We start from the raw sequence: 23,059 nt of genomic DNA on the forward strand, positions 1-23,059 counted from the left end.
TTGACCCGTTCCTGTTGTTCGAAATCATGTCTTATGTGCAGACGTGCAAGCAGGCGTTGGCCAGAGTTGGTTTGGGCTAGCCGTGTGTACTGGTTTAAAAGATGGGCTTCCTTCAGCTCTTGGTATGAATTAATCACACCCAATGCCTTGAGACGGCTGTTGGATGTAGAGATCGGAAGATCAAGAGCCCGCTTTATTGTCTTTTTAATGATTGCCTCGATTCGTTCTTCCTCATGTTTGCGGAGGGAGAGGTAAGGGACGGAGTACATGACCCTGCTGGTGACAAAAGCGTGCGCTAGCCGCAACGCATCTGTGCACCGAAGTCCCCCCCTCTTGTTGGAGACCCTGCGGATCATGCGACCCACCTGGTCTCCTATCTTCCTTAATTTCGTCAATGTTGTGTCAATCCGGAGCTGCTGGTGAATGTATAGGCCCAGGACCCTGATCTCCTCCGCTCGTCTGATTGGGCCCGCAGGAAGAGTGATGGAGATATCTGTGTTGTCTTTAGGCATGCCTCTAATGTGAAGGAATTCGGATTTGTTGGGTGCGCATTCGAGTCCGCAACGCGCCGCGTAGGTGTGTACAATTTCGGCAGCCTGTTGCAGACTGGTCTCAATGGCACCTAAGTTCCCTTGAGTTGCCCATACCGTAATGTCATCGGCATAGAGGGCATGATGAATGCCCTCTATGGCCGCCAGCTGACGTGGCAGGTGCATCATTGCGACGTTAAATAGAATGGGGGAGAGAACAGCCCCTTGCGGTGTCCCTCTGGTACCCATTTGATACGGCCCGAATTCGGAGTCTTCAATGCGGAGCAGGGCGGCTCTGTCCGATAAAAAGTCCTTGACGTAATTAAATGTGTTCTGACCACAGTTAGTGAGGCTTAGGTGTTCGAGTATGACGCTGTGTTTAACATTGTCAAAGGCCCCCTTCAGATCTAAGGCGAGGATGACCCTGTCGTTATGTTTCATCGCCACCGGTTGGATGACCTCTCGGTGTAGTTGCAGGAGTACATCCTGTGCCGATTTGTGAGGACGGAATCCGAACATGGTAGGGGCGAAAGCCCCTTTCTGTTCAAGATATTCCGAAAGTCTGTCCCGCACCATCGTCTCCATCAACTTGCCAACGCAAGACGTTAGAGAGATGGGGCGAAGGTTGTCTATGTTTACTGGCTTCCCCGGTTTGGGAATGAATGTGACCAGTGATGTCTTCCACTCTGAAGGGACCGATATCCGACCACTCCAGATGGCGTTGATGTATTCCAAGAGGTGTGCCAGCGCAGGATCGGCCAAATTTGCCAGCGTCTTGACCGTGATTTTATCCTTACCAGGGGCTGTTCCTCTACGCATTTTAGCCATTGCCGCCTTCATATCATGTAGAAGAAAAGGGGCATCTAGGGTCTCGTTTTCTTTTCCCGAATATATATACTCCGAACCTCTCGGATCGTGCACCTGGCAGAGATACCTGTCGCGAAGAGTTTCCGCGAGTTGCGTTGAAGTACCCTGAAATCCGTGAAGGGCTCTTCGCAGGTGTCGTTGTGTTTCTCCTCGCGTTTGCGTGGGGTCAATGAGGCTGCGAAACAGCCCCCATGTGCTTTTGCTTGACATCTGATGAGCGATATCATTACATTTGTCTGTCCAGTTTGCATCTGCTAAGTGCGTAGCGTATTCAGCTGCCTGTGTAGTTAGCTCCTGAATACGTTTTCGAAGGGGTCTATTATGCTTCTGACGTTTCCAGCGTCGCGTGAGGCTCCGACGGGCCTCCCACAAATGCAGAAGGTGGTTGTCAACGGCTGGGTGTTCATCCGATGTTCGCACTACGGTTTCGTATTTCTTCTGAGTAAGCATGATGTGTGCAGCCCAGTCTGCGTAATTGCCGGAACGGAGGATAGGCGGTATAGTTTCCGTGCGCATTTTGTCCCAGTTAACTAGTCGCGCTTGTGTGTCCTTCCGTTTGAAAGGATGTGTGGAGAGTGTGACGTTTAGGAGGCAGTGGTCACTGCCCAGGGTCTCCTCTAGGTTAGTCCATGTAACGTGTCGTGTGTTCTTAACCAAAGTGAGGTCAGGACAGGTGTCCCTGGTCACCGAGTTGCCAAGGCGCGTGGGGGTGGCCGGGTCGGTGAGAAGGGTGAGGCTTAAGGTGGAGATAAGCTCCGCAAGCCGCCTTCCCCTGGCCTCCTCGCGTGTGTACCCCCAGAGTCGGCAAGGGGCATTGAAGTCCCCAAGAATTATCAGAGGTGCTCTGTCGGCACATTTCAGTGCACGGCAGAAGATCTCTGCATAGGTGACGTGGAGTGTTTTAGGCGGAGTGTAAATGTTCAGTATATAAACCGCGTGATTTATCCTACGGAGAGGCAGTATCTGCACCATTGTGTAGGAATGCTCCGATTTAAGTTCGAGATCAATCTCCTGCGCAGTGTAAGATTTATGCACCAGAACACAGGTGGATGGGTCCCTTTGAAACGTGTTATAGCCTGAAAGTTTAGCCTGCAAACCTGGCTCTTGAAGGGCCAGCACTGCGGGCATCACGTCCAAATTTTGAATATAGAGGTGTAAATGAGACCTTTTGCGCCGGTCTCGGAAACCTCTGCAATTCCACTGTATTATCGAGAGCGATTCTCCTTTTATCCGTGCTCTGGAAGGAGTACCTGCCATATTTATTGTATTTGTTGAGGTGGGCTAGTGAGCGGTTCAGCGACGAGAGCTGCACCGCCACTTTGCGCATTCTCTATGGAGTCGGTAGATTCCTGCTGTTTTTCGCCCTCCGCTGCACGGAGGATTTTACTGGGGCGCCCTACCTCACGGATAGGCCCTGCACGCCGTGCAGATCTCGGGTTACTGCTGAGCCATGTCTGAATGGATTGCGTTACTTGCTGCGTTACGGTGGCTATAATGAGCTGCGTCTGCATCTGGATAGCCGTCTGCACAGCTTGACTAATCATATTCGGGAGCTGGGCCATCTGTTCAGGGAAATGTACTAGCTGTTCTTCGATATTAGAGACCCGGGACTCCAGATTTTCAATCAAGGCCGAGTGAGACGTTACTGTATTGCCCGAGCACACAGAGGCCGAGTCACACTCGTCATCCATGTGCGGTAGAGGTTTCTCCGCCCTAGCTTTTTCAAGTGCCTGAATTTTGGATGCAAGCTGCGCATTTTGCTTCTTTAAGGACTCCAACTGATTACTCATCTCGAGCGTGAGAGGGTTTGAGGAAGGAGATGACTGTGAGGCGGCCACTGCCCAGCCACTCACCTGTTGGTTTGGAGCACTGCTGAGTGGAGGGAAAACCCCGGCCGGGAGTGTCGGGGCCTGTTTCCCTATTCCTGGCTTGACTTCTTGAGACACGTGCTTGTTTCCGGCTTTCTGTTGCGGTGGTTGCCGCTGTTGCTGGCCTTGCTTCCCCTTCTTCGAAGGTCGGGGCGACCGCTTGTGCCGTGTTGTGGCGGGTCCTGCCTTGTTCGTTGCCTCCGGACGTTGCAGCTTACGGAACTTTCCAGTGCAGTCCGCGGACCCTGTGAGGTGGGCCCCATCGCAGATTATGCAGGAAGGCTGACACTCGTGTTCTCTTAGGCCGTCTGTAGTGGCCCCAACTTGTTTGCCGCAGTATCCGCAGCGCCCGTCTTCGGGGTGAGGGCAGTTGTCCACCCGGTGGCCAACCGTACCACATCTGTAGCACGCCGGGATTGTTTTCTTATAGGTGTGTACTGGGACACATTCATAGTTGTACTGAATGTAACGGGGAAGTCTTCGGCCCACGAAAGTCACCACCGCTATATTTGAGGAGCCAAGTTTTCGGATGAAAGCGATGTCGCCCTCCCTCCAGCGAAGTTTCGGCTTGAGTGAAGCAGAGGTTTCGTCCTCGCGGACACGGATGACCCCTTTGCAACAGTCGCCATTGAGTTTGAGATGGCCACGGAAGGGATATGTCTGTTCCCCAACCTTGAGGTCGAATTCCTTGATAAGCTTGTCCACCACGGATGGGGTCTGAGTGCCACAGACAATGACGTTCTGTTCCCAGACGGGCCAGACGCTGAGGTCGTCGGCTGCCAGGTCACCAACGTAGCGAGCTACTGCAGAACCCACTTCTCCGTGCTTGAAAACCATCTTCAAATCGAGGGTTCCTCGAGGTTTCAGGACCACGATGAGGTCTTCCGAGCGTAAGCGTGGCGTCTGTTTCGGGCGCCACTGCTGTGCTGTCTTCTTACTTCCTTTTGGCGAAGCAGCGCGAGCACCGCCGGGAGTCACTGAGCGGGGAATCCCCGCCTGGGTCAGCGACGCTGTGCTGGCGTCTCCCTTGGTTGTCGGATTTGCCTGTGTCCTGCGTTGCCGTAGACGCATCAGGGCTTGCAAACACTCATCTTCGGTGGGTGGAACATCTTCATCTTCATCTCGTTTTGTGGCGTCGATTTCAGTCCATTGCATGGTTACCGGGTCATACCCGGTGATCTTAGTTGCCGCCATACCCGGGAATCCGAGACGCCAGCTGCGTCGAGCCTAGCCCTTGAAAGGGCCAGCTCAACCGCGGCGTTGCAGGACGCGGTCGGCGTGAAAGTCTCGAAAATTGGCCCACCTGTGGAGAATCGGTGTCCACAGACTCCTTGTGGTGTTAGGCGTCCAATGGCATCAGTTTCGTTGAGGTTCAGCTTAGAAACCGACGGTTCCAGCCGAAAAACGACGGAGCCGATGCGCTGCACGTCCGATCACTTCGCGCGCTTGCAGCGCCCCCCTACATACAGGGGACGGTACCGCCATCTAGTGAACACTGCAAGAACTAAACTAGAGGTGGCTACATACAGGCTACAGGGGACGCACAGCCCACACCCTAAGGAGCTTCGCCCCTAAAAATTACACCATATCCACGGAGTGAATGATGATGAGTGATGCGAAGTGTCCGTCAGCCCGTCCGCGCTTCCGTCCGTCCGTGAGTACGCGTCCATCCACCTGTCTGTTCGTGCGTCCATCCGTCCGTGCATCTATTCATTCGTTCATCCGTCTGCTATAGTCTGTCTGACCGTCCGTCCGTGCGTCCATCTAGTGAACACTCCAAGTACCGCCATCTCCCATCTCGCATCCCCTGTGGCACATATCCGCAGCGGGTATGTGCCACCGGTGGCTACGTACTATTACATACATACACACAAGGATGGACAGACCCACGCCTTAAGGAGCTTCGCTCCTAAAAAGAGAGGCACGTGTTGCACGTCTGTTTCACTTTTTCCAAAATTACATGCAGCTCTTTGATATGCGAGCGTGACCATGCACTGTTTGCCGATACTGATGCACGAATGCGCAGATGGGTACAATCTGGTGGCTTGTCCTTCACAATAAACAGTTAAAGTTTAGCCAACGCCTCCATTATTTCTTTCAACGTCAGTGCAAACAAACGCTTCTCAAGAGGAGCCGTCGGTTTGCCTTATAGTTCAGGGAGTGGCCGTGATGCGACGCTACAAGATGGGCAGCACAAACGTAACTGTATATGGTGTACCTAAAGGTAACAGTATACAGTTACTCTAGGCAGCGCTGCTTGCGTCACACGTGCGTCCGAAATATTTCCCTCGGAGATGCGATAGACGTGTTTGCTAATATCATACGTCCGTCAGCTTTGTTACTTCATGCTCTACTTTGATGACTCGAACCGATGCTGCCGCATTTTTTTTTGCTTTCTTTCTAGTTGTTCTTCACAATGTTAGTAAAAGTTAATTACTCGCTTCATATTCACGTGCCTTGATTTTACGCTGATGCTCCTAAAATGTAGTTATTCCATCACATAACACGTGTATCAAGTGGCGTTATATAAATCTTACAGTATATTTCTGATATTCGCACGTCTACTTACGATCGAACCTATAATCAACATGGCATCTCGCGTTCGAGTTTGCGCTAACTGTGCACAAAAAAAATGATCGTCAAGAATCATCAACGGAATCGAACTCGACCGAAAGTGGCCCTGCGACATCATATAGCAACACCTCTTTGTCCAATGGAAACAGCTGCTGCAAAAGACGCGATTGCCAAGTAATCACACAGACACATAGTACATCTGCTGCTTTACGACTGATTCACAGTATTTATAGCATTCCCTAGTATTTCAGCATACGCGAATTCCGCCGCGCGCTCGCATGGTTCGTAATATTCTGCGGACAACTGCAAGTGTCCCGCGTTGTGGTGTTTCAATCTGTAAACTCGAATAAGACCACTAGAAGGCCCGAAAAAAAAATTTCTGGCTACGCGCCTAGTTGAGGGCGACAGTATACTTTCGATTGTACTATCAAATATACAGATAGTACAGTTCATCAAATATGATAGTGCAGTTGAAACGAATCCGTGAGCTAGCTTTCTACTGACTCACCTTGGTTTCAAGACATTTCTAAATGGGGCTACGATCTTTCCTTCATTATCTAGCGTGCACTGAACTAGATACTACAGACGCGCTTTTTGTGGGATCCACATGCCCCAAAACAACAAGAGGTCGCCTACCTCCAACAACAACAACAAGGCCCCTTACCTCCCCACCTGTTCCAGTTTCCCCTATACTCTTCACTCGTGGCCACCAGGTCCTCGCCCGCGACCCCCATCCCATATCCTCTTCGTTTTTAATGTTGTTTTTCTGTTTCGAACACCGAAATGAACAAAAGAAGAACCAAGAATTCGCGCGCATTTGCACCGCGACCGCGCTGCTGAGCGAGAAAAAAAAAGATAAGAACCGAAGTATGGAAAAAACAAAGCGAAATCGAGGCCAGCCGAGTCTCACACGAATACTTCGAACGGGGCCGCAGCTACGCCATAGCTCGGCACGACAACGTCCGGCCGGCAGCAGCGACTAAGAAACCACCCCTGCGAGGCAAAGCCGGCGTCGGCCCGTTCCGAACGGAAGCAGGACGCATCCCGTCCACGTCTCGGCGGCTCCCCCGCTAGAACGCGAGGCGGCAAATCGCGCCACGAGCCGGCGGAGAGCGACCTCAACGCTCGAATGAACGGCCGCGACCGCGGAGAGGAGGCGCAAACAAAAGCGTCACGTCTTCCCCCCTCTCTCTCATCCTTCTCGTATTGCACGCGCCGCAGCGTCCGTAACAATCAGATTCCGATAAACTGTTGTTTGTACCCCCCCCCCCCCCCCCCCGACGAGTGCCTATGCAACAGCCCAACGATGCGCGCCCACGTCAGTCGTCATTCGCGCGCGTTTCGTTACAGCGCCGTCGCCGCCCGTAGCTCCAAGTGCGAGCTTGTCCGCTGGCCACCGTGGTTAAAGTCGCTAGCTCCTAATCTGCAAGCAGGTCGTGACAGTAGGTGTCGGAAGTTCACCGGATGTCGCGAACCACGAGACGTCAACGCTGCCCCGTCTCCGGCAGGTTGCGGCCAGAGAAGCTAGCACGCGAGTTGAAAGTGTCGTTCGACCACGTGAAATGAGCGAATATGTGCGTCACCGACCGAGAAGTGTGTGCGGCACGCCTAACGTTTTCCAACGCATTTGAAGTGGCGCGACTTGTCATCGTCAAACCTCCGCGGCTATAGTCTAGAGAGGTGGTCGCGGCCGAGAAATGTTTAGCTGTTGGAAGCGCGCTGTGCTATATAGTTGCGACTGATGTGTCTTCTGCTCCCGTCGTCGTCCTGGTGGTGTACGACGCGACGTTAATCACCCAAACAAAATGTCTCGGCGTACGCGCGCTGCGTCAACGCCGCTGCAGGTTACCAGCGCGTCATGGGCCGCGAAGCGCGTCAGGCGACTCCTGGCGGTGCAGAGCGCCTTCGGAGCACGCTTCGGAGCGACCAGGACGCCCTCTGCACCAACCTTCTCGGACGCACAGTGAGTACTCGAAGTATCTTCACTTGACGACGCAAATTTTTTTCAGGCCTGTACGTAGACTGTTTTGCGGATGGGTTTCTGTGCCGCCATAACGGGCTGGTAATCTTGGCATCCTTAACAATTAACTAGACGAACAGTTGGATTGGTGCGAACCATCTTTCATGGCCTTATTATATTAATTCACGTTGCCATATACCAAAACAATAAAACATATACTTAACAGCCCAGGATGAAAGCGCCCATATGTCTTGGCTAAAATAGTCTATACGAAATGCAGGCCATAACTGCGTATAATGAGCCATAAGACCATCACCAGCGATTTGTAATTTTCAGCTAAATGTACAACTACAAGGTCTATTATGTCTATACAGTACACAAAAGGCTGTGTGGTCAAAAATAATTATAAATGAATAAATGTGAAAAAATATATACCCTACCTGCTGTTCCAGAGTATTGCATGGCTACCAAATCAGATAAGCAAAATGAATAGGATAATCGTGAAATGAAAACTAATAAAAATAAAATGAAATAAAATGGAAAGGGGGGGGGGATACTGCGAAACTTTTGCCAGAGTTCACTGGCGCACCTCGTATATCGCGAGAATAAAACATGTCGGGACCAGGACGAAACAGCTAGGTCAGGGCTATTTCTTTTGCCTGCTCAGTGATCGCTCGCCATCAGTCAAACATGATTTCAACGAAATCTGTTCGTTAAAGCGTCCTGGCCCTCTTTCTATCAATGGACTAACCACTCTCACTAAATGATTTGCTTGGTAAAAAAAATATATGCTTTTGTCACCACACCTAGTAGCCTTGTGCCACCCCCCCCCCTTTTTTTTTTGTGATTACGTTTTCAATCCTAGCAAAGGAAAGCTTCCGCTGGTTGGCTGTTTACAATTAAACTGCAAACTAGCACAATATGCAAGCGCGCAGAAACACGGGCGTATTTTTGTGCCTCTTTTTTTCTGTCCTTGTACTCGGCGCTGCAGTTTTACCCTTGTACCGAAGCAAGGTCTTTTCCGAAGGCCTTCAAACACTCAAATGTGATGTAAGCGATTCGTACGAATTTAACCGCCGAACAGTCGCAATCTTTTTAAGTCAACACAGGGGTGCGTGGCTTGCGGTACTACTGGCGCCGTTAGGTGACACGTCACATATATCTGCGCGCATGCGTGAGGAGGGTAGCTTTCCCTTCGCGCGCATCACGTCACCGCTTAGCTCGTGTGTCGTCTGCTAACTGATTTTGGGCATCTTTGGTGACCGTATTATTATGATTGATTGATTGATTGATATCTGGGGTTTAGCATCCCAAAACCACCACATGATTATGAGAGACAACGTAGTGGAGGGCTCCGGAAATTTCCACCACCTGGGGTTCTTTAACGTTCACCCAAATCTAAACACACGGGCCTACAACATTTCCGCCTCCATCGGAAATGCAGCTGCCGCAGCCGGGATTGGATCCCGCGGGTCAGCAGCCGAGTACCTTAGCCACTAGACCACCGCGTCGGGGCACCGTATTATTATGGCAACTAAAGATTAGAAGCTTTCATTTCAATTGGCCGCGTCACTTGGTTTTCGTCTTTTTTTCTGCGTTCTTGTCGCCGCACAGCGAACAGACAAAAAAAACCCAAACAGCCGAACTGTTATTTGGTATACGTTCCACGAAAGATGAACTTGGTTAATCAAGTTCCGTGAGTAATCTGGAATAGCTTACCTCGGTGTCACATTAGTATGTTGTCATGTTCCCCTTTGCAAAATAAGAGCACTGCTGCCATTCTGGAAGCTTGTGAGGGGTACAGCGCTGAGCACAAAGTAACGATTTTGCCACTCTTGCCGTACCTTTAGTTTTTCCGCAGTCGCCGCGTAAACAGAGTGCCGCACCGTAGCCTATTTCATGTGTATAGCCATACATTTCCACAAATGCTCAATCTTGCCAGAAGAGCACCGCGATCCGGAGATTTTCTGTGTGCTGGTTCAATAACTACTGCAGTGTGCTCCGGTGACAGGTCATGCTAGAACACAGAATACACGTCGGGGAAAGAGCCCAGCGACAAATCAACGATGATCTTGGAAAAATAAGTTCATTTTGGAGTCAGGTGGAGCATAGTTGGACGTTCAACAGTCTTGCCACGTTGAAGCACCCGGCTTTCTTACTGTCGTGCCAGTGCAGCAGACGACAAGCGCTAGCTCGGCTGACGCAATGTGTGCGACGGTATATCATCTTCGCAACCCGGCCGGACTGCGCATGGGCGATGCTTCTGGGTGCCGCCGCTTGACGGCGCTCGGAGCTCCGAAAGCCACGCGTTCCCGTGTTCACTCTCAAGAAGATTGCGACTAGAAAAATGGCAGCATATCCACGGAGTTAATGATGGATATTGGGGCGAAGCATCCGTCCGTCCATTCGTTCTTGCTTCCGCCCGTCCGTCTGTGTGACCGTCCGTGCGTCCATTCACCCGTCCGTGCGTGCGTCTGTTCGTGCGTCCGTTCCTGCGTTTGTCCATGCATCCGCCCCTGCGTCCGTTCATGCGTCAATCCATGCATCTGTCTGTGTGTCCGTTCGTTCACCTATTCAACACTCCCGAGTACCACCATCTCGCATCTTTTCATCATATATTCCGCATATAGAAGCACCGCTATCCAGCGGACATTCCAAGGACTAAACGAGAGGTGGCACACGCACACTTTCTTACGGCTTGCGCTTCGTGTCTACTTCACACCTTTAACCACCTCGAGTTAATGGTATATACTAGTTCACTGTATTCATGGCACTGCGGCCCAACGCTCGCTAAACCTTTCTAAAACCAAGGAGGTTACGCCCGGCGAGTATAATGTAGCAACCCCTTCTTGCCAGATAGTGCTTAATGTACATGCCAATGGCTGCTAAGGGGGAATGAGAGACAGGAGAATTCGGCTTTTAGCTAACGCGCACGCTGCGAAATTTTTATTATTCAACAACGCACAGAAGAAATCTCTCACCGACACCACCTTGGAAGTCAAAATGTAAGACTGGTTACAGACTACGGCTACTGCTATGTCTACGAGGGACGAACGGGTGCCGCTATAAGGAGTTTCGCCCCTAATAGAATGCACGGCGAGTCTACTTGCACCCCCCCCCCCCCCATGTCGAGTGACCGCGGCAGGAACGTCCAGTGTGACGTGACTAACATCACACCACCACGGTGCAGCAACTTGAAGTTGAATCCCTGCAAAAACGAAGTACGAACTGGCTAACGAACCGGCGAGACCAATTAGGATAATTAACGACTAAAGTCTAAGTGGATTTGGCATGCAAGCTAATAGAGGCTAAGTCTCGAATCTGCATATTATACCAATTAAGGCAATTAGTCTAATAAATATATGATTGTACCTAAGTTAATTTGAGATGGAAATGCGACCAAGCCTAGAATTTACAGATTAGGCCGATTACACTAACTGCCCTAGTTGAGCTACTTGGTGCTGCCCCACTGCGGTGGTCTAGTGGCTATATGGTACTCGGCTGCTAACCCGCAGGTCGCGGGATCGAATCAGGCTGCGGCTGCTGCATTTCCGATGGAGGCGGAAATGTTGTAGGCCCGTGTGCTCAGATTTGGGTGCACTTAAAGAACCCCAGGTGGTCGAAATTTCCAGAGCCCTCCTCCACTACGGCGGCTCTCATAATCATATGGTGGTTTTGGGACGTTAAACCACACATATCAATCAATCACTCAATCATCGTGTATGTCATTATCTGCGGGCTTTGTACGAGCTCCGCTAATTCATGCTGTAATTAGGACCTAGATTCCATACATAAATATGTAGTGCCCCCCTCCCCATTCCATGAAGCGATTCCGACAGTACGACGGCTTTTCAGGAATTTCTCCGAAAATTACTCATCCTGCATGGTTCGCTAACCAAACACTTCAACGTATACAGGTCGAATACCTGGCTCGAGTTGGCAGCGCAGATTATTTTGTTTTCCTCGTGAGTTCAATGACCTGAACGCGGAGAACGCGGAGTGAACTGACGGCACCGAGAGTGGTCGCATAGTTGTGCATGCAACATCCTCGCCACCGAGCTGTCAATCACGCATCGTGCCTTTTGCGTCATATGGGAGCAACAGAGTCACGTGCCGCGGAGAAGCACAACTGCGAAAAAATAAATAAAATAAAAAATGCGTGTGTGTGATTTCCGATTCTGTGAATGAACTGAGAGGAACTCCAGTGTCCGTATACAGGAAATCCCGACATTTCGGGAAGGGCCGTGTAGCTTCACAATACACAGCAACTCACGCGAGACAGCGCCTGCGCGCCGAAAGAGATCAGAACTATTTAACGTGGGTTCCCGTGTATCCTGTGATTCCTGTTCTACAGCTATACGTGGCCCGAATCGAAATCATTCGTTCAAGTTCACATTTTACAGAGGCCAGGAACGTAAACATTTCAAATTTTTACTCCATGCTTATAACTCCATGAATATATTATACTATTATATATATATATATATATATATATATATATATATATATATATATATATATATATATATATATATATATATATATATTTACTCCATGAATATATTATAACGGGCCTTTGAAAGGTCCGCTAGAATATATTCGACAGTACGTGATCTGTGCAGATGAACAAAAATTCATACGAATAAAATAAGCTACATCAGACCTACACAGGAACTACATTTACGCTACATTAGGCACTTTATTTATTTATTTATTTATTTATTTATTTATTTATTTATTTATTTATTTATCTGAATGCGAAAGCCTCAGATGCATCTTAGAACGCGCAAGCTGACCTTTGGCGTTGTCGTCCCGAGTAATGCAAAAAAATCCTCCTAACGTGGTGACGTCATCACAACGTCACAGAGTGCGCGAATTCGTGAATTCGTCATGACGTCACAAAGCGCGAGACTCCTTGATATTTTCCGTGATTACGTCATTATCGCGAATGAAAATTAGAAGATGTCGGAATTAAAGTATGCCAACTTTTCCCAGTTTACGTTAAATCAACCAGTCTCTTCTCACGTGCGTTTGCATGTGTGCCGGAACAGGCGAAATAGAAACGTTTCGTGTGAGAGGGTATTAAAGAACCTCCCAATAGGCACCCGGAAATGCAGTTTACGAGATCTGATGGTAGCGCCAGAACACACAGCCTAGCGATTAGGCTCAGCAAAACCGGACTTGCACGTGCATATCATTTTCTCTTTTAGTTGTGAGCGGGGGGGGGGGGGGGGGGGTCACGGCTGATTATGTAAGCGCCCAGGAAGGGCACTGACACTTCAGCGTGTCACTGCGTGCAGCGAGCGTTTCATTTTCTTACCCCCGTATTCACAAACGCCCCTCGACTCGACTTTCACCCTTCACTTGAAAGAGCTGCGCACTGCGCCGCTGCTCAGACAAAAATGACGCTGCGCTACTCAAGAAGCAAATTATACTGGTATGCAGTGACTTTTTTCGCCTAGAGATGGCGCTTTCATCGGCTTTCTCAAGTGTAGATGGAGCGTCAAGTGAAGGGACGTTCTAGAATACGGGCCTTAGTATCCCTGGCGGTCGGCACCAACAATGCTGGGGCGGCCCAAGAAAGCTTCGTGGCGCCCTCTGGTCCACTGTCGGGTGCCTATATAAAAAAAAGTTCGGAGGAAATGAACCCTCCTCCCCCCTCCCTCCTGGCTACACCAGCGTGGACACATGGCGTTGTGCAAGCACGTCCCCGCCAGCGCACACCGATAAAAAGAGAGCACGGCGAGGCGGTGACCTGTGAACCGCCAAGAACGGGGTCAACGAGACACGCCCAGGCTTGCGCGATGACAGACACTCGGCAGGTATGAAACCGTCGCCCCTCACAAGATGGCCGCGCCCACCGCCAAAACGAGATCAACGATGCACCTGCACGCTTGGCACTTGTTTACGTTGGAAAACTCAGACTCCCATTCCCTATTCACCTGTTACGGCTCGACGGCGAAAGCTATTTTCTTTTTCTTGTACGACACGCTTTGGAGGTGCTCCACTTCACAGGGAGAGCAACTTGAAGGTGACTTTCATTCCATCTCATGCCCGATCTCCTATCTATCTATCTATCTATCTATCTATCTATCTATCTATCTATCTATCTATCTATCTATCTATCTATCTATCTATCTATCTATCTATCTATCTATCTATCTATCTGTCTGTCTGTCTGTCTGTCTGTCTGTCTGTCTGTCTGTCTGTCTGTCTGTCTGTCTGTCTATTTATCTATTTATCTATCTATCTATCTATCTATCTATCTATCTATCTATCTATCTATCTATTTATCTATCTATCTATCTATCTATCTATCTATCTATCTATCTATCTATCTATCTATCTATCTATCTATCTATCTATCTATCTATCTATCTAATCTCTGTGGCTGTCTGTCTCTGTGGCCGTCTGTCTCTGTGGCTGTCTGTCTCTTAATAGGTGTACAAATAATCCCATCTGAAAGGCTTTCTCACCTTGCACGGTTTGATACTGCCTCTGCGATTGGCGAGCCTTTGACCAAGAGACGGATGTCATGCGACGCTGTACTGACGTAATGACGAGGTCGCCAAAGTTGGAGAACTGTGATTTCCCGATGACGTCGCATAGCGTCGCCACCAGTCCATGATTCGCTACGTCACTCACAGTGTTGGTGCCGACGGTCAATTTTCGCCTTTCGTGAGGCATCTATAGGCTTTCGTCATAATAAACTTACCATTCAAGCGACTAACACGTTCAGATACGTTTATAAATTGCGTAGAACACGTAGACCGCAAGCTGCAGTACTCATTGCATGTAACTGGCAAGAGAATAAATTTGTTTTTTGAAATAAGCACTTCTTACACAGCGGAGCTGCATTGTGACCAGGGTTTCGTCTATTTTAACAGGGACGCTATTCGGCAAATATTCCCTTGTCCGGCGAACAAAAGAAGTCATTATCGTAAAGGGTATGTGACACGGACGTCGCGTGAATTACACCACTGTTACACAAAAACGAAGGCAACGGTTGGTACGAAAAATTGGCTGCGAAGCGGCGGCGGTGAGCCGAAGTCCTCGCGAGTACGCAACGGCTGCTGCGAGAAGACGCCGAAGCGATGGATGGTCGTAGTGATGCAGAACTATCGGCAAATGGACTATCTGTAGCATCGATAGTTTAAAAAAGAGCTATCGATAATATCGAAAGCCCATTTGCCCTTAGTTCTGAGAACAGTCACAACAAGCTACCGTTCGCAGACTCGGGTCTTTTCATCCATGAGCATTTTTCTAGTGTATAAAATTACCTTAGTGAAAATGCCGGAACATCTCAACTAAGAATTAATTCTCAAAATCAAGCAGTCAAACCTTACACACAAAAGTACGTTTGTGATTTTTTTTTATATTAAACAACGACTGCAACAGACTTCGGCGGCAATGTGTAACACATCGAATTCGGAGAAATGTCACGCACAGCTTGTTTCTTGAAATGACTTCAAACTCGGTGTGCACATTCATTAGGGCTTCCTGAGTGGACTAACAGCAGTCACTTAACTTCATAGCACCGTGTATCGCTGCAGATTATCACTTCGATGGACACGCTACACTAGGCACAGTTAGAGTTAGTTAGTTAGTTAGTTAGTTAGTTAGTTAATTAGTTAGTTAGTTAATTAGTTAGTTAGTTAGTTAGTTAGTTAGTTAGTTAGTTAGTTAGTTAGTTAGTTAGTTAGTTAGTTAGTTAGTTAGTTAGTTAGTTAGTTAGTTAGTTAGTTAGTTAGTTAGTTAGTTAGTTAGTTAGTTAGTTAGTTAGTTAGTTAGTTAGTTAGTTAGTTAGTCGTATGAACCACTGAAGCCTGCAGTTGCCACTCTTGGGTTCTCATTTGCAGGACGCAGACGCTGCCCGACGCCAGCACTGAGGAGGTGCACTGCCGCCGCTGTCGAGGAGTCTACAGGCGTCAGAGGGCGCGGTAAGCAGCTTGCACGTATCACACAGACACTCCGCGGAACACCAAACCGCGGAACACCAAACCCTGATCGAACTCGAACTCCATGCACATGTCCCAGAGCCGATGCCGACCGACGCAAACGTATTCATTTCTTTTTTCACGCCTTTCAAAATGGTTGCTGCTAATGCGCAATCAAGTTTATCGTTCCACAAGACCAGTCTGGACCACAGGCTAGCAGGCAAACGATTCTTTTGGGATTGGAGCTGTTTAAGAACGCGAACGAAAAACCCCGCGACGCGATAACGTCGACGTGCGTTGCCTAGCAACCGGTGGCACAGTTGTGCGCCTGCTTCGCTAGCCCATAACACTATTCTGCGACCGGGGTAGCTGTTGTGGCGGCGTCGCATTTGTGGACATGCCCAATTCGGTGGAACGCGTTCAGCAACGCAAAAAAAAAAACGGTGAGTCGTGACGTCATGACGCTCTTGACCACGTCGGCACACCGAACCCACCAGCACAGTTCCAGCTTAAAAAGAAACTAAGCGGACTAGATGCACACTGCAAACACTCCTAAACAAACTTGGCACGTCTGAACGTGCGTATGAACGTGTTTATATGTGTGAACAGCGATGCAGGGAACGCGTACCAATCGTCCAAATGCGACAGGCGGGCGGCCACGTTAAAACTATTTACAGTGTCTTCTAGTACACTCTAACCTAGTTCAAGGGCTAACGTGATTACAAGAACGTGAAAATACGGTTTGAAACCCGTGACACCTTGCGCGAAGAATTCGACGCGAAGTTTAAAGGTGAAGCTTTGGCTTTGATTTTATCCTCTGTTAAAAACCATATGATGGGGTAGCTATGCCATCTTTGACTGGTCATTTCGGAGCGCTAGAGCGCTCTCATGAGAGAAAGGTTGTTTCGTTTTCCTCTCGGCCTCCCTCCTCCTCTCTCTCTCTCAGGAGAGCGCTCCAAGTGCTCCGAAACGACTAGTCGAAGATGACATTATGGTCGTTAGAGCTTTCAGATTACCATTTATCAATATAAACCGATATTGGCTTAGAGGACATACCGTGGCGCCACCTACGTGATGACGTCACTCATAGGATGCCGGGCAGACTTTGTCTGCTAGAACACCGCATTTCCTGCGCTTTTGCTGTGGACACCTTGCGTGTTTCCCTTTGTTTTGAAGCTCAGTGCTTAAAGAAGCGGCAAGACCTGATAATACGGTCAAGCAAACTACGAATCGGTGCCCCCGGTGGCACTCTCGTGTCTAATTTGCACCGTGAAATCGCGACTAAGAACCGGTGCAGCCACGGGGGACGATGCAAGTGGTGTCGCGAAAGCAAAGCTGCCGTATTCCACAACTACGCATCCCGTCTGTGACGTCAAAACGATCGCAGCGCTGGCCTCTCAAGTGGAGCTCCTCGCAGCCAATAGCATTTCACTTATGCGTCCCATTAAAACCCGACTGGAACTCGCAAAGCCGCTGCAGTGCGTGTTTCGCCCGAGCGCGATCCAACAATGCTTAGAATCAACGCCGACTAAATTTCAAGGCCGAAAGGCTGCCGCAGTGACGTCAGAGGGTGGGGGCCCAGTTACGCCGCGAACGCGGCAGAAAGCCTGCGTTTCGTTCACGTTTTAGGAGAACCAACGCTCCCGCTCTCGCAGCTGCTGGGGCTTGATTGGGCCGAATAAAAGATGTGGAAAAAGAAGTCTTACTGAGCATGCTCAGTTGGGCAACTGGGCCCCCAACCTCTGACGTCACTGCGGCAGCCTTTCGGCCTTGAAATTTTGTCGGCGTTGTTAGAATACGCGAGGCGTCGCTCCTTCCGCCTTTCGCCATCCTGTCGGAACGCTTCCTGCGACGACGGCATCGCGTTCTGTGTGACGCAGCCGCGTAGAGTGCACTGAACTGGGCGAGCCAGCCCCAACGAGTGCACGCACTTTTCCGTTGAAACCCTTTAGAACAACAACAACAAAAAAAAAAAACGACGTCGCCCGTCTAGCAAGAAACATTGTCGTCGTTCAGACTTCCGGCCGTGAGACCTTTTGCGCCACCGAGAGCGAAAGTAGGTGGAGTCGGCAAACGTGCGTCTACACAGGCGTTTTAAAGGCGTTACTTCCCGGTTACGCTCCACCCACTTTCAATGACGGCCGCATGCTGACGTCGCGTGACGACAGTTAATGGATGAATGCAATCATTCGCGTTTGGTTATGTACACTGTTATGGCATACACGTTGCCTTAGTCTCTTAGGAAAGACCTAAATTAAGCGGAGCTCATCACAAACCGACATGTACCGCACATAACTATATTTTTTTTTACTGGGAGCATTAGTTCAGGATTATGCATGCACGTTACAGAGCGCAAAATGGTAGGATTACGATAAAGATCGGTATAGACCATATACAATGGGCAAGACAACAGATGCGGTGGACATATAAATAACTGGACCTGGGCCGGCCACGGTAATGCGGAGAATATGTGGTACAGCGCGAGCAAGAAGACAGAAACGAACTACAATATATCACTTAGTCCTTCTTGGTCCTGGCATGTTGTTCGCGCTATATCCAGTTTTCTAGCCATGAACCAACCAGTCTCGTCATTTATATGGTTATAAAAGGGAAAAGAAAAGTGAGCCCCGTAGATGTCTGCATCTGGTGCGACACCTCAACAGTAGCTCACAAGGAATGGTGGTAAGGAGTGATTAAAAAAATAAGATTAAAATGTATATATATATATATATATATGACATCTAACAGACAGTAATGCCAAGGAATGTACAGGGGAAGTTATTAGAACCAATGGAATGTAAAATAAGAAAGAAAAGTGGATGAAAAAATAACCAGCCGTAAGCAGGACTACTCACGGCTGGTTATATATATATATATATATATATATATATATATATATATATATATATATATATATATATATATATATATATATATATATATATATATATATACAGGGAGCGAAGGAAGTAAAGAGAAGAGAGAAGATAGGAAACATGAACACGGTCGCAGGAGTCCGAGGACGGAACACCACTGGCGAGCAACAGGAGATGGCCTGGGGCTAATCCAGTCGGCCAGAGCTACGCTATGGTAGCTACGCTGTCGTCGTCGTCGGGAACCGGCGGCAGGAGGTGGCGTATAGGACCAATCCAGTCGGCCAGAGCTGCGCTGTCGTTCGGAGATCGCGAGGGCACAACCGGTCGGCACGGAATCCAGCGAGTCCTCCGGTCTCATCAAAACGCACTGTATAGTCAGGAAGTTCGCAGGGATTCAACCAAATCTGCTCAGCGCGAGAAAGGGTCAATTGAATGTCACTGGAGCCTCTGTCGTGCAGCGTACAGAAATGCGTAACTATACATCCACGTTCAAGGTCATATATAAGTGAACACCCCCCCCCCCCCCCCAGCCCCGCCGCGGTGGTCTAGTGGCTAAGGTACTCGGCTGCTGACCCGCAGGGCGCGGGTTCGAATCCCGGCTGCGGCGGCTGCATTTCCGATGGAGGCGGAAAGGTTGTAGGCCCGTGTGCTCAGATTTGGGTGCACGTTAAAGAACGCCAGGTGGTCTAAATTTCCGGAGCCCTCCACTACGGCGTCTCTCATAATCATATAGTAGTTTTGGGACGTTAAACCCCACATATCGATCGATCGACCCCCCACCCCCCCTTTTTTTTTTGTCCCGCTTCCACAATTTGAAAGGCGCCCGAGAACGGTGACGAGCGCCTACCGCATCCGCTCGAATACAGCTGGCAAACCAGTCTTACGAGCTGTGCACGCAGCGGTTGGCGCCAGTTTAACAGTGACATCCTATAATCTTTGCTAAATGAGTGCCAACGCCTGCTAGTCTGAATAACGGTTAATGTCGACATATGATGTAAATTTGTACAGCGCGTAACCCGGCAAACGCACGAAAGAGGAAGAAAAAGCCGACAAGTGTCCTGGGACAAGCTTGATCACTGAAGCACGATATGTCTAGAAAGAACATGATGATCTAACGTTGATGATGACTGCATTAGCCATCTATCGATGGAAATAAAGAAATACAAATATCCATAAAATCGAGTGAGAATGAGAAGACGATGGCTTTAGGCTTCGTGTCATGTTAGGCAAATACATTATGGGCATTTTACATATAGATGGCTTGCAGTGACGTCACTCAAACAGTTTCTTAGAAGCTCCAACATGGTGGCATATGTGAACTTCGCGGTGTCACGCTGTGGTGTCATCGGTATACATCGCCTGCCCCCTCCGTTATTCGTGCACAGATGTCCCAATAACGTTCTAGCGACGTCGTTATCACACTGCAACAGGTTAATCGCCGTATGATTGCACAGCCTTAACGTCATCTAAGCCACCATGTTGGAGCCACATTGTTCATCCGTGACGTCACGTGCAAGCTATCGATGACGTCAACGCGCCTTTCTCACTGTGCCGCGGCTCACGCGCCCTTCCCAAAGCGGAATGATGGCGAAACACCCTTCGATCTCAGATCATTTCGTCCTGGCGATGCCGCTTGTCCCAGATATCGAAAACATACGAAAAAGCAACGGCATACTACAGGTAAATAAATGGAAAAGAAAAAGGTGAGCTGCGGCGAACACGAAATCTCGTCGGCAGCGCCCACATATTCGCATCGCGCACGCTGGCAGTCGGGGGTCGCCTATATAACTATTGTCTCGACGAAGCACGCGACCGGTAGCGGGGAGGCAATTGTTCTTTCGTAATCACAAGACTTCTTTTGTTGCCACTCCCCGGCCGCTTCATACTGCGGTCACACGTCACTTTTGCGCCGGTTTCTGTAGCCTAGCTCCCTGGCATGGGACTGCAGGTGGCGTTGCGCTATTCCATTGTGAGTGCGAATTATTACAAAAACGCCACAGTTTCCCGCTGTCTCGACTCGTGAATGAGCTCTTCTTGTTGTTCTCGCACCCACCATTGTCTCTATACGACACAGGTCTGCAGGCGTTGCTGCAACCGGAGGACATGCGTTCTGTGCTCGACGTGACTCTTGAAGCGGTGTGCGTCCGGCCTTATCACAAGCATGGCCGACAAAAACGCCCGGAACGAACGAAGGCGCGGCAGCGTGCCACGCGGGCATAGGTCGGCACTTTGAATGACTACGCACTCATACTCACTCGCGTTCATACTCACACTCATGGGCACTCACTCACGTTACGGCTAGTCACACTCATAGGCCCTCACTCACGTTCATACTAACGATCACACTAATGAGTACTCACTTTCATAATCACGCCTACTCAAACTTATAGGTCCTCACTCACGTTCGTACTAACATTTATGGGCACTCACTAACGATCACACTCACGCCTATACTCCCACACATAAGCACCGATTCGCGTTGATACTCACGTGTACTCACACTCATGGGCACTCACTTTCATACTCTTATCTACTCATACTCATGGTTAGATGTGAGTATGACGTACATACAAATATATCGTTCATACTCACGCTTATTTTATACCTAATGAGAGTTCACTCATGTTCACACTCGCGAGCACTGAAACTGATCACAACCGCTCACTAACGTTCATGCTCCCGCCTACTTACACTCAGACACTCACGATCGTACTCACGTATACTCACACTCGTAGGCACGCACTCATTTTATGCTCACGCCTACTCACACTCATAGCCACTCACTCTCATACTCACACCTCACGCCCATTTCAACTCGCCTGCACACTCGTGCCCACTGACGCTCATAAATACTCAGGTTTACCGTCGCCTACTCGTGCCCGTGGGTACTCGTTCCAGTTCACACTCGCAGCCAATCACACTCATACACACTATTACACACTCTTAAGTTTTCTCTCACGTTTCGTCACACCTGCTCGCATCATCCGATAGTCACTCATATCACGTGCACTCGCTTACCTACCAGCTCAAGCATGCCATTCACACCTCCACACAATCGCAACACTTACAATACACTCTCACTCATCTATTGAAACTCATACTTACTCTATCACGTTGGCACTCGCGCAATTTCACACTCTTAGTCACTCATTCACGTTCATAGTCACACCTGCTCACGCCAATGGGCAGGCACTCACTCACGTTCATAATCATACGTGCTTGGTGAGTTCATTTGGTAAGTTCAAATGGTGAGGTAGAGAAATTTCGCCCCTTGAATTTCAAAAAAGAAGTATGATCCACCGAAATTAGCGAAATAGTGTGAACGGGATAGCAATGCACGTCGTAATTCTACACGAAGTAAGGCTACCAGCTAACTCGCTTTGATCCGATCTCGAGCAACAAATGCCGGTGTATCGAAATACGATCACTCCCGAGAGAGGTAGCTTTCTTGCCGTTTCTCGCATCAGTGCGCTGATAGAGCACGAAGCAAAGATCGCAACGCGCAGAATGGTATACGAGCTGTTCGCTGATGTATGCCGAGATAGCGTTCATGCCCATGTCAGTGATGTTCCGTTCTACACGCCGAATAATTCCCGTGCAGAGACATGAAAATTCTCTATTTCGCGGATATTTTTCCCTGCAAACGTTGACGAAATTCCCAGCAGGATTCCCTGCCCAACAGTACTAATTTCCGCCCCCATCCTCGCACACACTTACTATATTTACGCGGGTCTCGCGTACTGGCGACTTTTGAAGTCATTAGTGGCCCCTCCACTGCCGCACAACAAAAGCATGACTTTATTATTTAGTATACTGTTAGTACGCTGCTCATTGTGGGCTTCAAGTTTAACACCACTAGTGAACTACAAATCGCTCCGCCTAAATATCAGCACCATGATTGATTGATTGATTTGTGGGGTTTAACATCCCAAAACCACCATATGATTATGAGAGACGCCGTAGTGGAGGGCTCCGGAAATTTCGACCACCTGGGGTTCTTTAACGTGCACCCAAATCTGAGCACACGGGCCTACAACATTTCCGCCTCCATCGGAAATGCAGCCGCCGCAGCCGGGAATCGAACCCGCGACCTGCGGGTCAGCAGCCGAGTACCTTAGCCACTAGACCACCGCGGCAGGGCTAAATATCAGCACCAATTTCAAGGGTTATGCTTGCGTGGCATACATGCGTCAGAACCGATTACAGCAGATGAAGACGCACTGTGACCGCTAATTATCGGTCGCCATACGAGAATTTAACCATTTCTGAAATTCGCTGCAATATCACGAAGATTCCCTTTTCCCCTTTGGCTCAAAGTTACAGGCGAAAATTCCCCGAAAAAGGGAAAATTCTCCGCACGGAACATCACTGACCCATATGCATGCGCGGGGTGGGGGTTTTCCACGACCCGTTCGCCTATTATGAGTATGGGGGGAGGGAGCTCCCA

General features: G+C 49.2%; 1 protein-coding gene across 3 annotated transcripts in view; it reads left to right on the top strand.

Annotated features, from left to right (window-relative positions):
• LOC119180793 (uncharacterized) overlaps nucleotides 1-23,059 on the top strand; it is a 50,674-nt gene that overhangs the window by 19,168 nt on the left and 8,447 nt on the right. Inside the window, exons 3-4 of one of the 3 annotated variants that reach the window (XM_037431929.2) lie at nucleotides 7,684-7,802; nucleotides 15,659-15,739. The exons of 1 other annotated variant lie outside the window; for it this stretch is intronic. In XM_037431929.2, coding sequence (XP_037287826.2) covers nucleotides 7,684-7,802; nucleotides 15,659-15,739 — 200 coding nt within the window. The remainder of the gene's footprint in view (nucleotides 1-7,683; nucleotides 7,803-15,658; nucleotides 15,740-23,059) is intronic. One more of the 3 variants, XM_075875084.1, reaches the window with a different exon arrangement.

Source organism: Rhipicephalus microplus, chromosome 10 (assembly GCF_043290135.1).
Source record: "Rhipicephalus microplus isolate Deutch F79 chromosome 10, USDA_Rmic, whole genome shotgun sequence".
Lineage (NCBI taxonomy): Eukaryota > Metazoa > Arthropoda > Arachnida > Ixodida > Ixodidae > Rhipicephalus > Rhipicephalus microplus.